The sequence below is a fragment of the Chiloscyllium plagiosum genome, unplaced genomic scaffold, assembly GCF_037043375.1.
Source record: "Chiloscyllium plagiosum isolate Xiang-an unplaced genomic scaffold, Cpla_swu_hap1 HiC_scaffold_14, whole genome shotgun sequence".
NCBI classification, from domain to species: Eukaryota; Metazoa; Chordata; class Chondrichthyes; order Orectolobiformes; family Hemiscylliidae; genus Chiloscyllium; species Chiloscyllium plagiosum.
In genome coordinates this window covers 70,464,470-70,479,512 of record NW_028270152.1, presented here as the reverse complement: position 1 = coordinate 70,479,512, position 15,043 = coordinate 70,464,470, and the positions used below count along the sequence as shown (strand labels likewise).

Genomic DNA, 15,043 nt, shown 5'->3' with positions numbered 1-15,043 from the left:
ATGGGAGTACTAATGACAGAAAGAATAGAAATTGTCTGTGGTAGATCTGTTACTGCAGAAGACAGAACTGCAACAGAAATAGGGTGAAATGATGATAATTCGAATTGTGCCCAAACATTCTTGTTTTGCGAAGTTTTGCAACAGCCAAGGAAGCCCCTATGTTAGACGATTTGCCTACAAACATGCCTCCGTCAAAAAAACAATAGAAACCATAATGACGCAATAAATATATGAAAACTATCTTTACTTTTTAATTTCTTAGCACCTTACAATGGCCTGACTTTCAGTAGAAGGCAGTAAAAATGTTGAGTTAGATCCAGAAAAACTCAGGAATCAGTGTGCTGGCTTTGGACCAGTGTGATACTGTCTGCCATATTGTTGGTGCAGTCAGCCGTGTTTTCTGTTTTTGTGCTGTTGTGCAAAATCGCAAAGCACTAGTACTTTTGAGGCTTCCACTGTGGAAACAGAGTGGATGAGTAGTCGTTGGAATCTGCAGGCTCCCTGCAGAAAATATTACCTCATCGGTCAGTTCCATTGCATAATAATAAGGTATCATCTACTTCAGCCTACTTTTCCATGGTTATCGCTGTTGGAATTTCCACGCTGGCCTCCTACAAGTCAGAGATAAGAACGCCATCATCAGGTTGGTTAAGCTTCACCCTGTCCCATTTCATCCTCAGCACCCTTTTGCAGTTACATAGATTTGATAAAACCATCACAGTTGCCAGTTGTGGATTCCTTCAACACATTTCACGTGAATGTGGCCTCTAGAAGAGTTTGGTTGTACTCTTGCTTGTTATAAATGCTGCTAATAATCTGAGAGATCAGCTACCATCAGTATTGGCTTTCAGGTTCCTAATCACCCCCAATCCATTGGCGGTTGGAGCTTTACCATGATGTTCAGAGGCAAGGGCATTAGTTTGAGGCCGGTGATGGTAGGATGCGCAGGGCAGTTGTCTGTAATTATGATAACCTCCCTGTTCTTCCATTGACATATTTTGACCACTTTCTTGATCCACACATCAAAATGGAGGATGCCATTCAGAGACTTTTCTTAGCCTCATGCTATATGGGGAGTACCCCAAAATTCACAAAGTTTCTTGGACTTTCCTGTCACTAGAAGCAGCAGCTTTTTGGTGCCATTCGTGTTGGCACAGACTATAACAGTGACACGGTCCTTGCTTAACTTTTAAACATGGCACATTTTACTTTTTAAGTATTAAAGAGTAATTGGGTAAAACTCAGAACAGCCCAGTTTAATTACATTAAAAATGTCTCCTGATGCTCACTTATCCAAGAAGTGATTATACTAGTGTGATCTGTCATCTACCAGTGCTGCCACTCTACTGTCCTGTAATGACTTATCACGTGGAAGATAAAGCAATGCCATGTTTTGAATTGGTCTAGCTGTCCATTGCTGGCCCAGCCTGTTTGCCAGGGCAATTCCCCTTTCATGCATGAGTGTACCAGAGATCAGAACATTCTGTATTTGAGCTGCCTTTAACCATATTAAGGGAGCTTCTTCAACATTGGCATAGCAGCCATTCTCATCCTTCCTTGCTGGAAAGAATGCCTGCATGTCACACTGTTCCAAGCGTGTTAACCTTCTGCCTCATAATTGTTGACAAACTTCACTTTGTCTCTCGTCGACAGCACTTTCTCTCAGGTAGGACATACTTGCACATAAACATTTTTTCACAGGGAGGCCTTAATGTCAAATGATGGCTTGTCTTTGATTTGGGATCTAGAATAGCCTAACTCCACTCGATTGGTTGATGTGATCAGATGACAAGCATGCACAAATCTCAGCTCATCATGATTTACCAGTCTGGAATTTCAGTTTATCAATGGTTTTCCTATTCTGCTTGAGGGAATGGCTTGCAACTTTATCATAGTCAAAGTTTTGGGTTATCACTCATTGTGGTTTCACTAAATTAGAGGATTGAATTCCAGGAATGCCTTAAAACCCTTTCAGAGATGCTACAGGGATGCACTGAGTTGATACATTATGCAGCAAACTGTCCAGAGTGAAGAGGCAGAGTCCTTGAAATGATCCATGATGCAGTGTAATCTGAGGAAGATGTTGAAGATAATGATGAAACTGGTTACACTGGTCATTAAGAATTTTACTCCTGTGCTGAATGTTCATTTGGCTGTGCATCAGCCTTGTCAAGGCTTATGTAGACCAGACTGATTAAAATGTTATCTTGATTTATTAAGTAATGAGAAACAACACAACTCTCAAGGCAGTGCAAGTATTGTTTATAGAGCATTTGATGGTAACACAATTGAGATCATCAAAGAGAGTTGTAAGTCCGGTAAAATAGCTGAACGTGGCCTTTTATTATAAATATTAATGTAGTTTCTAGTGAAGTACCTAGGCGTTGAGTAAACCTTATAGAAAGGTCACAAATGAAAACATGACCGAGCACAATAAGGCAAAATCTTTTAGAAAATCAATGTATATTCAGTTTATATATTCAAACATTATTGTATGCTCACAAAACCTGATTAATCTATCAGTGTGTTAGACAAGTGCTACAAACAAGAGGGTGAGGTGAATTTAATCATTTTATCAATCTCTCCTCCTGTCTGTAAGTAGAAGAGTTTTTGATTTTTCTTATTTATTTTACCTTTCAAAATGGGCTGTGGTGTGTTTGCCAAGATCTCTGTTATGAAATTCAGTTTTTAAATGTTTTGCAAAGGAAGTATAGTTTATTCATTTATTCAAATCCAGGGGATGCAAATTGTGACTTGATTAGGCATTTCTGTGTCCCAGATATGGAGTCAGTAGTAAGCCGTTAGCACCATCTCAGGTATGATAAGTTTCAAAAGCTCTCCTTTGTTCAGAACAACTGGAATACATATTATCTGCTGGTTTATCAGTGTTTGTAGACTGGGAGGTCCACATAATGCAAGGATGAAACCTTCCAAGGAAAAGCTATAAGTCTGGTCCAAGTTACTGCCGGTTGAAACTAGAAGTGTGGTCACCCTGCATTAGGAGATCAGTAGCAGCCATGTTATAGACCAGCAAAGTTTATTTTAACATTTAAGCAAGAGCATAGGAATTAGGAGCAGGAGTAGTCCATTCAGCCCCTTAAGCCTACTCTGCCTTTTGATAAGAACATTTGTAGCCTCAAATCTGCATTCCTGTCCCCTCTGATATCCTTTTACCACTTACCTTGCAAGAATCTAATCACCATTTTCTTAATAGTGTTCAAGGACTCTGCTTCCTCCATCTTTTCAGGCAGAGTTCCAAAGACTCTGGACTCTCTGAGGGAGAAATAAATTCACCTCGTCTCTGAAATGGCAATCCCTTATTTTTAAACAATGACCATAAGAGGAATCATCCTGTCCATATCTACTGTGTCAAGACTCTTCAGGATTTTATATGTTTCAGTCAAGCCGTCTCTTACTTTTCTAAACTCCACTGTAGTCCCAACCTTTCCTCACAAGACAAGCCTCCTGTTTTTATTTTATTTTGGTGAACCTTCTCCAAGCTGCATCCGACTCATTGACATTCTTCCTGAAATAAGGCGACTAATACCATATATAATACTCCAGATGTGGTCTCACCAATGCCTTGTAAACTGAAGCATAACCACACGTTTTTATTTAATTTCCATGTGATAAAGCATAAGATAGTACAGGTAGACAATCCTTTATCCGAAATCACGGGACCGGCTGTTTTTTGGAATTCGGAATTTTTTGGATTTCGGAACAAATGCAGCACCCTGTAATCAAACATCAATACTGCAGCAAAAACATATGAATACTCACACTAAATGGGATAAATAAAGACTAGAAATACTACCACAGTTTATTTATAGAGCAATGTACTGATAAATGAAATACACAGACCATAAATACTCAGTGACATTTGATTTTCAGAAAAAAATTCCAAGAAAATTTGGTAAAATTTAAACAAACACAGCTTCAGCATTATGGCTGACGGCATTTCTAAAGACTTCTTCAAGTGTCATTTGTCTTATTTCTGTCTATGCAATCTCTTTGAGTAAATTGCCATAATCTCTTTCTTGCTAATAAATGAACATTGTTCAAGGCCGGCAATTAACTGATCACACATTTTCACCATATCGCCTATAGGGACTTTTTCAACTGTGTTCACTAAGTCGTCATCATCGGCTATCCTCACACTTATCTGTATTTAAAACCATTTTAGCAATTTTCCCATCACTCAAAGAACGCACGACAGATGCATCATTGTCAATGTTCAGCATTTCATCAATGTCAGCTTCGTGTAATTTATTTACACTTTTGTCCGATAAACTTTGTTCGTAACTTACAAGGTTTGCTATCATCGTTTTCTCTTCAGTGACATGAAAGCCTTTAAAGTCCGTGCATTCATTTACATGACACGCCATTATAGGCCAGAGTCTGCACCAAGTATTTGTTAATGTTGATTTATCAACATCATTCCAAGCATTAGCAACTGCGTCAATGGCATCCTTAACACTAAACTCTTTCAGGAAGTCTTGGATTCCTACCTCTATGTTGACTGCAGCAAGCATACAGTTTAAAAAATCGTCTTTATACTTGGTCTTCATGGAGTGCAAAATTCCTTGGTCACAAGGCTGTAATACAGATGTCACGTTAGGGGGCGAGTAAATGCTGAAAACATTACTTTTTGCAAGGAATTCGGCAGGGGGATGTGTGGAGCAATTGTCCAGGAGCAATAAAATGTTATAGTTTTCTTCCAGTCCAGCTTGCCTGCAATGAGCTCATGCCACTGGTACAAAGTGGTCACTGAATCAGTCGAAAACATTTCTCGGGTTACCCATGCTTTCTTGTTTGCATAATAATACACCAGTAAATTGTGTACATCTTTCAGACATCTCAGATGTTTGCTTTTCCCAATCACTGCAAGTTTCACCTTGTGTGTGCCTGCAGCATTAGCACACCCAAGAATAGTTAACCTGTCCTTCATATCCTTAAGACCTGTTGGTGCTCTCTCATCAGCCGCTGTCAATGTTTTTCTTGGGACATAGCGCCAGTACAGAGCTGTTTCATCAGCATTGTAAATTAGTTCAGGACTAAAGCATTGTTCAGATATTATCTTGGCAAATTCGTCAATATAATTTTTAGCCCCTTCATGATCAGCAGAAACCTTTTCACCACAGAGTTTCAGCTGTTTTACAACATTATGCTTCTTCGGCCGATTTCTGCAGCCAACCTTCTGAATATTGACATTTGCCTTTAATGTTCAATTCTTTATGATATTTTCTACCTCGATTCATGACCAACAAACCAGTCAGTGGCATGCGTTCACTTCTTCGTTGTTGAATCCATTCCATCAACACACAATTAAGGTCTTCATTTTTTGCCCTATGACAAAGGGGCAGGCATAGCTGGGGCCCATGTGGGTGCCCGTGGCGCTACCATTTTGGTCTGAAGGAAATGGGAGGATTCGAAGGAGAAATTGTTGAGGGTGTAGACTAGTTCAGCCAAATCGAATGTGTGTCGGTGGAAGGGTACTGATTGGGTTGGTGGGAGAGGAAGAACCGGAGGGCTTGGAGGCTTTCGCCATGACGGATGGATGTGTACAGGGGCTGGATGTCCATGGTGAAGACGAGGCGTTGGAAGCCGGGTTAACGAAAGTCATAGAGGACGAGGGGGGTGCACGTGGGGAGCTGCTGGACTATGGAGGACAGGACAGTGTCAAGGTATGAGGAGATAAGTTTGTTGGGGCAGGAGCAGGTGGAAATGATGGGTCGACCAGGGCAGTCAGGTTTTTGAATTTTGGATAAGAGGTAGAACCGGGCAGTGTGGGGTTCTGGGACTGAGGTTGGAGGCTCTGGGTGGGAGATACCCTTGAGGTAATGAGGTTGTGGATGGTCTGGGAGACAATGGTTTGTGGATGGGAGGTGAGGTTGTGGTCGAGGGGGCAGTAGATTAAATTAGATTCTCTACAGTATGGAAACAGGCACTTCGGTCCAACAAGTCACACTGACCCTCCAAAGAGTAATCCACCCAGATCCATTCCCCTCGCCGATATTTACCCCCGACTAATCCACCTAAAACTGTGGGCAATTTAGCATGGCCGGTTCACCTGATCTGCACAACTTTGAACTGTGGGAGGAAACCGGAGCACCCGGAGGAAACCCACGCAGACACAGGGAGAATGTGCAAACTCCACACAGTCGCTTGAGGCTGGAATCGAACCGGGGACCCTAGCGCTGTGAGGCAGCAGTGCCAATCAGGTGAATGCCCCAAGGTGGAGAAGGTGTTCATGAGTTGGCGCCTGGCTTCTGCGGTGTACAGGTCAGTGCGCCAAACATTGGAGCGTATAGCCTATTGTAATTAGTCTATGGGCAAAATACTTAAATTGGCTTCTGTGTTGTGTATTCATTCTGTTATAAGTTCTACAATTAGTTACAACTTTTTTCTGCACATTTGAGTACTTTGCATGCAGGTATATGGACTTTAAACAAAGAATGAAGTCTCAGAGGAGATTATTTAATTTGGGATATTGGAGATATTATTGAAGAGCAGGCCATGTAACTGGTTCGATATGGAGGATGACAGCCGAGGAGTGAGGTCCGTGGACTGGCAGAATGGGGTGAAAGAGTGGAAAGTAAGAAAGCACAGTGCAGCTTCTAATCATGGATTCATGACTCGTTCATCTGAAAACGAAAGTCCTTCTGGTAATCTGAATTGACAAATAAAGTGCAAGTAGCCCTCATAGCTTGAATAGGTTAGACGCTGAAATAAAGGCCAAAATACGTCTAGGAACAGAATTCAAAGCATAAAAGTTGTATGAGAAATGTTTCATAAACCACAAACCCAAAGATGCATACAATACAACAAGAAAACTATGGAAACTGGGCTACTGTGTTTGCAGCCTGAATGATATTACAGGGGCTTTCTATTTCACAGTGAGACTTTTTGTAATGAAGTTATGTTGAGTTTAATTAAAAGCAAAGGAGAAAGTGAGGACTGCAGATGCTGGAGATCAGAGCTGAAAATGGGTTGCTGGAAAAGCGCAGCAGGTCAGGCAGCATCCAAGGAGCAGGAGAATCGACGTTTCTCGGGCATGAGCCGAAGAAGGGCTTGAAGAAGAATTCCTGAAGAAGGGCTCATGCCCGAAACATCGATTCTCCTGCTCCTTGGATGCTGCCTGACCTGCTGTGCTTTTCCAACAACCCATTTTCAGCTAATTAAAACCAAACCCAACAATACTTTGATAGTATCAGAAAGGAGAGCCTTAGCCACCCTCATGATGCCCATTGATGATCTCCCATCAGGTGAGAGGTACTGCAAAATTTGACAAATGTGCTATCAATAAGAATAGAACTTAAAATTGGGGCTGTGGACATTTTAAATATCTTAGTTTAAATACTTAGCAGTGAAGGTCTAGAATGACTTTACTTTAGCAATGCTATTTAAATAGGATGCAGGTAACACCAGTCAAATTATATGATTGGTCTCCAACCATTTCAGCACAAGATCACTATTTGAATTTAAATATAATCCAGGTTCTACTCTAAAGGTAACATAGCATAAACATATAATTGAAAACCAAGCCTATTATTCATTTGTCCTCCACCCACCAAGTCTCTGTGTGTAAGACCCTGTGACTGCACATGAGCTGCCAGTGCCGTGAAGTGTGGATTATAGTTTGAGATGCTAGTCATTTGCAATCAAATGGGTTTCTGTGAGGCAGTTATGTTAATTGGTCATGGAGTCAAACAGCACGGGAGCAGACCTATTGGTCCAACTCATCTGTGCCGATATCCTAAATAAATCTAGTCCCATTTGTCAGCACTTGGCCCATATCCCTCTAAACCCTTCCCATTCATATACCCATCCAGATGCCTTTTAAATGTTGTACTAGCCTCCACCACTTCCTCTGGCAGCTCATTCCACACATGCACTGCCCTCTGTGTGGAAAAAGTTGTCCCTTCGATCCCATTTAAATCTCTCCCCCTCACCTTAAACCTATGGATTTAGTTTTGGGATCCCTCATCCTGAGGAAAGGATCTTGGCCATTCACCTATCAATGATTTTATAAACCTCTATAAGGTCACACCTCAGCCTCTGACACTCCAGGGAAAATAACCCCAGCCTATTCAGCCTCTCCATATACCTGAAACCCTCCAACTCTGCCAACACTTTTGTACATCTTTTTTCAACCCTTTCAAGTTTCACAACGTCTTTCCTATAACTGGGAGACCAGAATTGTACACAGTATTCCAAACGTTGCCTAACTAATGTCCTGTATAGCCGCAACATGTCTGACTTGATCATCTTCATTTGAGAGAAGACTGTCTCGCAGGTATGTGGAGCCAAAGCTTTCACTTTAAAAGCAATGATCATGTGAATGGGTATTTTTCTATATTTGTGAGTCTTCAAAAATCACTGTCTCTTGATCTGATTTCATTTCACTCCACTGTTCTGTAAATCAAGCACCCGATGGGATTTGGTAGCCAAACCACCAATATGTACTTGAAGGAATAGATTTGAGACAAACACGGCAATTTGTTCTATCACATTTAATTCCTGAAGTCTCCTGTTGAGTTCCTCTGCTACCTTCCTCAGGTGTGCACTGAAGTTTTCTGGTTGGAAGCATTTTTTTAATCTCAATGATTATTTTCTAACATTATCTCCTTGCTCAGGAAGTGTCACAATGTTTATTTTTTTTTTAAATGGGAGGATCACAGACCCAGTTTCAAACTGAATGCATTCACAGCACTTATCATATGTGCAACGTTTCCCTTCAGTTCACAGTTCAGCTCGTTCTGTTTTAATGTTACATCTGAAAGGACCCTGAGGTGAAGCAATCTCACATTGACAGCTCACTCCACACTTCATTGATTAATTCAAGAAAATGATAATTTTGGGCATCAGATGCAAAAATCTTTGCAGGACCTCTTCTCAACTTAACTCAGCCTGGAGGGTTAATTCATCATGTCCAGCATTGGGTTTATCGATTAATTATTTCAAAAAGTGGTGCTGAAAGACTCTTGCTCAAATTGAATTTACTGCAAGTTTCATTACATATGAAGTCCATTTAACTTTACTCTCGGATGCTTACTGGTGGATTCTGTAGTGGTATTTGACAGAAGAGGGGGAAATCAGGGATCATTTCCACAAAAAGCAACAAAAGCCTGTGGTTACACTAAGCATGGCTGGTGCACCGCCAATCATGATAAAAGCCAACTTCTTGATTGGAATGCTTTTCTCAAGCATGTACCTTTTGAATTTGTTTTAGATATCCTCATCCCTTATTCCCTCCCTCAAGGGCGAAAAGTGTGAGAAGATCCTCTTTAATTAAAGAGTCATACGGACTCTTTAGTCCAACCAGTCCTCCCCGATCATGTTCCCAACTTAAACCAGTACCACTTGCCAGTGCTTGGCCTCCAAACCTTTCCTATTTATGAACTTATCCAAATGCTTTTTAAATGTTGTAACTGTACCCTCAGTAATCACTTTCTCTGGCAGTTCATTCCACGCACTGTGTAAAAAAAACAAAGTTGTCCTTCATGTCCTTTTTAAATCTTTCTCCTTTCACCTTAAAAGTATGTCCCCTGGTTTAGAATTCCCCCACCCTAGGGAAAAGACCCTTGTCATTCACCTTATTTATGTCCGTCATAATTTTATAAACCTCAATAAGGTCACCCCCTTAACCTCCAATGTTCCAGTGAAAAAAAAGTCCCAGTTTTTCCAGTCTATGTCCTTAAATCCCTGTGCACAAAATTAATGAGCTGGGCTGTGTCAGTCATGTCAGTTGATTCGGACAACTGTATCGAGAAACATTCACAGTTCTTCAGGACCTGCTGTAGTTGCTGAAGGATGTCTTCAGACAAAGATTTCACTCATCTTGCTACAGTGGAAGCACCAAGTGACATACTCTGGATTGCCGTTAATATTTCTTATTCATTCCTAAAGTTCTGAATAAAGAGTCAGTGGCTGTAGTCGTTGTTTCATTACTTACTTCGCCATCTTTGCCGAGAATGAATTATTGTTTTGTGCCAGAAAATAACAAACAGAAAACGACATTCGGTATAGGGCTTGCTTTATCCCGCTGGTTTAAAAAAAAAATCTATAACTGAGCTTTCAAAACAGCATCAGCACCATCAACGTTTTTCAACTTTTTGTCTGAAGCATGCTGTTCAAAGGAAAACTATCCTTCAAATTACTGTGCGTTGTTGAATGGTGTCATTCCAAATTCCCCTTTGGACTGATCAATATATTTTCATGACATGGGACAAATGCTGTTCTCTTTCACAGTTCTGAACTGAAATTAATTTTCCCATTGAGTATGTACGTTGCACATTTTTAGTTTATTTTTAGACGGCCCAGGTTCACCACTCATTGCTTCACCGTGTTGTTTGTGACGTCACTCTGCCCCTGCATCTACACCTCTGGACTGTCCAGAATGCAACTGGCAGCTTTCAAGTGTGGAGGCACGGAAGGTCAATTCTGTGGTCGTGATTTGTTTCTGGAACCCCTGGTCAGCTTGCGTTGTTCAGATATTGGATGTGGGGCACAGCAGCATTCTCCACATGGACTTCCTCGATAAGCAGCTGAAGAAAAAAAACTGCAGGACCACAGAGAACGAGCTGAGCTGCTCGTATAGAGAAATTGCATGGTCGTGATGGGTGAATAACTAGAACTGTAACATATGACCTTCCCACATCAATTCCTCGTATATATTTGTTCATCCATTTGTACTACCCACAATGATAGTCCATCTGGTCCAAATGGCTTCTATCACTCCTGCTTCTATCACTGGTATTTGGACCAAACAGCAACAGGGTGCAATAATTTATAAAGCCTGTTAAGGCTTGTCTCCAGCCACGTAGCGTGCAGAAGTGGAGCTCAAGCAGCGGCATGGTGATCAATACATACAGGGCAAGTGAATGTTGTTGGGCAGTGATCTACTGTCAGAGACTCTGCAATTGACAGTCAATCACAATCTCTGTGTTGGAAACCACGGAATTACAGAACAACGTTTTATCGAAAGGGAAAGCAAGGAAATTTTGGAACTTGATTGATCGGTTGAACTGGTTTGGTGCTCAGACTAAACCACCTGCTTTGATGAGTTGGAGATTGTAAACTTGATGTAACACGCTAAAATCTGGAATGTTTTAGGTGTAAATAAAGTATTAAAAGCAATTCAGCCTGAAGCAGTATGTACTTACGTTCTGATCCTTAGATTACCAGAAAATAATTTTAGCGATGCTTCTCCTGCCAACCTCCCTGCTGAGTATTCATTTGCACCTGCTTTCATAATATTTCTGATGGGTGAGAATAGAAAATGTTGCTCCTTAGCATTGGAAACTCAGAAAATGAGGGTTGTTGAAAGTGTTTTAGTTGCTTAATGACTGACTCACGTAAGAATCCATGCAATCATGATCAGCTGAATGCCATCCTCCTGTAATGTCATTACCTGTGATCTTTATTATTAACCCGCGTTATTGTCAAGCTGCTTCATCATCTAGAACTTTTAGTTCATCTACTTGTTTTGCTGCCATCATTCTCTGCCAGTGATAAACCTGTATCTGCAAGTGTTTTCTTTTAATGCTGTTAGGATCCAGACTTAGCCACATTTGAAAGGATTGAGTCTGGATTTATAATGCTGACCATTTTGCACAGTTCAAAGTGGGCTAAGCTCATAAGTATTGCCTGGTATGTAATAATAATCTGCTGTACACGTATGTTCAGTAGCTATTTGTCAAAATGTTGCTGCTGTTCACCATTTTTATTGCTGAATGTTTGAAGTGTTCATGTTTATGTATGGTTTTGTTTTCTCTTTCAGGGCTCTTCACCCTGCTGGTAGAAGATTTTGGTAAGTACCTGCTTACAATGCAGCATAGTTCAGGAACTTGGCGAATTGTGTTACTGGAGTGTTCTCAAAACCTGTGCTAAAATTTCTTTGCTGCACTGTGCCATTCATCAGGAATTTGATTCAAGCTAATTGGCATTGGCTTCTCTATTTTCTCACATCAGGTGTAAAAGGTGTTCAAGTGGAGGAGATCTATGACCTACATTGTAAAGTTCAGGGGTATGTCCTTTTAATTTCTTCTTGCTATTCTTTTCCCCCTTTACTTCCTGCTTTCTTCTTTTGTTCAAGGTGTTAACACAAAGTACTAGTAGGGCTCTTATTGTACTGTCCCTATCAAAGGATGTGGGTCCAAGGCCTATCTGCCATGGTGGTATGCATTAACGTGTCCAAACTGGTTGTTTTACTTGCTGTAGTGCTGTTCAGTAGATGTCACTTGCTCATTACCCAGGGGGCCATTCCTCTTGCAGGCACTTGGATCTTGGCGTGTCCTGAGACTATTGGACTGAGAGGGTATTACAACCAAACTGATACTGTTCCTTCCTTGGCACATGTACTGTTCAGCAAACATTAGTGAAGAGGAACGGGACCACTGGCTGATTATTTTTCATCCTTTCTAGCTGATACTAATTGTCGTGCTTTATTTCATCACATTAACTGAGGTAGCTCACACTGGAAATCAAACTGGGTAGCTTCTGATCCCTGTAACTTTGTCCCAGGTTGTTATGTGCGTATCATAATCCTAGTGAATGGTAGCTCCAATGTATGTATGCGCTGCTGCAGTAGGGTGGTATTTTCTGTATTCGGAGATAGCAAGAATTTGTTGGCTATCTTGCAGGTTGAGAGATTGAGTACTGCTGGGATTTAAGAAGCTGAGCTTCAAAGGTTTAGTAGAGACCTCCAGAACCTTTGCAAGCTATAGTTTTTACACTGGCTCGGTTTTCACCAGGCTGGATAATATCTTTCCTTGGTAATATCTTGTGAGAGTGACAGAGGGACAGGCTATAAAAGGTGATCCCTGCAAGTTCTTCATCCCGTGAGAGCACGAGGAAGCTTTCCAAGATAGGTAGTGTATTTCTTGCCAAATGTCAGGAGGAATTAGTTACTCAGTGTGCAGTTTCCTGTTTGCCAGGTATACTGGCACAGTGAACAGATTCTGTCCATCAGGTGGGCCATCTGGAATCTATCATTCTAGTCATAGTTACAATACCGTGATTAGGCATTGATTGCGCTAACCCATGCACAGGCGAGTAAATAAAGAAACTGCGGATCTTTAGAGACTCGGTCTACCTTTAGAAATTGCTGTCTAGATTAGAGTGGTGCTGGAAAAGCAAAGCAGGTCAGGCAGCAAAAGCCCTTCATCAAGAATAGAGGCAGGGTGCCTGCTTTTGCCCAAAACGTCGATTTTCCTGCTCCTTGGATGCTGCCTGAGCTGCTGTGCTTTTCCAGCACCACTCTAATCTAGACTCTGGTTTCCATCATCTGCAGTCCTTGTTTTTACCCTTTAGAAATTGCTGTTGAGTTGTAAACAAGCAGGATGGTGCATAAAAGCTCACTGAATTGTAATCCTGAATTCGTGCTTCACCTAAGGTGGTGGCCTTATTGAATAGCCGCTGAATATTTGACAATGAAGAGGTGTCCCTTGGGTGAGAAGGCAAAGGTTTTGAAGCCCACTCCAAACAATCACGATGAGTGACATCCAGCTGGAGACCTGGGACTGGATAGAGTGACCATTGACTTCAGTGATATTCTCACCTAGAAGTCAGAAGGGCCATGAAGTTTGGACTCCAGTTCGTATAATCTGGCTCTGGAAATGTTTGTGTTGTAAAGGATTGGTGAGTGATCCTTTAGCCTTGGTTGAAAGTACACCAAAGATAGATTTTTAAATCTATGAGGAAGGCACTGGGAAACTACCTCTAATCCTCTTGCACGTAAGTGGTTCAAGAATCTGCTCCGGTTTCCTCCCACAGTCCAAAGATGTGCAGGTCAGGTGAATTGGCCATGCTAAATTGCCCGTAGTGTTAGGTAAGGGGTACATGTAGGGGAATGGGTGGGTTGCGCTTCGGCGGGTCGGTGTGGACTTGTTGGGCCGAAGGGCCTGTTTCCACACTGTAAGTAATCTAATCTAATCTAATCTCACATGTGAGACTTGAGTTAGGACCTGCCAGAGAGATCACATACAATAGCTGCATTCTCCCAGTGTGAAGTCCATCTGACCTGAGCCAGTGTGCCAGCTAATGTTTCAGAAAATAATCTTCTGTTTGACTTGAGTGATTGAGTACCGCTTGGATTTAAGGAGCTGCGCTTCGTGAGGTTGAGTAGAGACCACTAGAACCTTTCCAGTCTGTAGCTTTTACACAGGGTTTCACCAGCCTGGCTCATGGTTTCCCTTTCCTTGATAATATCTTGTGAGAGTGACGGAGGGATATGCTGTAAAAGGTGCTTCTTGTATGTTCTTCATCCTGTGAGAGCATGAGGAAGGTTTGCATGATAGGTGGTGTATTTCTTGCCAAGTGGATTGACACAACAGTGTTGCCAGGAAGAATTAGTTACTCAGTGTGCAGTTTTTTGTCATCAAGTATACTGGCACAGTGAACAGATTCTGCTCATCAGGTGGATCATTTGAAATCTGTTATTCTAGTCATAGTTGCATAACTGTGCCTTTAATAAAATGTGATGCGAGGGCAACATTTATTCAGCACGGAGTGCAACATTTGAAATGGAGTGCAGGGAGAACAGCTGCAAATAGAAATGAATGAGAGCGATCCAGTACCCACTACAAAGAGATTGCTGCAGGATAATGTGAACATTAAAAGGGACAGGACATTTAGGAAGGGCAGAAAGCAAGGAAAGATGGAAGGGTGGCCCTTCTAGTTAAAGGTTGTATTAACACAATTGAGAGGGATGAGCTGAGTTCAGGAAGCCAGGATTTGGATACAGCTTGGGTAGAGAGGAGAAATGTCAAAGGAAAGATGTCACTTTTGGGAGGAACAGTTAGAGTACAAACGAGGGTCTTTGGCAGTTTTCCTGAAAAAGTGTTGGAAGCAGGGTTTTTAAATATCTTTTAAGATCAAGTGCGGGTAAGCAAGTGAATGACAGGTTATCGGGCCTCGGCAGGAACATGGACTCAAGGTTTAGAATCTGATCAAAGATGATTTTATTAATAGGCCGAGCAGGTTTAAAGGATTGAATGGCCTATTTCTCTTCCTCCTACATTATGTTTGAATTTTTTGCGAT

The 15,043-nt window shown here is 41.5% G+C and overlaps 1 protein-coding gene and 1 pseudogene across 2 annotated transcripts in view; one reads left to right on the top strand and one right to left on the bottom strand.

Moving 5' to 3' along the window:
- Positions 1-15,043, top strand: part of bap1 (BRCA1 associated deubiquitinase 1) — a 68,480-nt gene that overhangs the window by 9,539 nt on the left and 43,898 nt on the right. Inside the window, exons 2-3 of one of the 2 annotated variants that reach the window (XM_043708520.2) lie at positions 11,783-11,812; positions 11,974-12,028. In XM_043708520.2, coding sequence (XP_043564455.2) covers positions 11,783-11,812; positions 11,974-12,028 — 85 coding nt within the window. Of the gene's footprint in view, positions 1-11,782; positions 11,813-11,973; positions 12,029-13,420; positions 13,642-15,043 lie in introns of those variants that run through there. The other variant, XM_043708521.2, reaches the window with a different exon arrangement.
- Positions 327-3,239, bottom strand: LOC148147986 (uncharacterized; annotated as a pseudogene).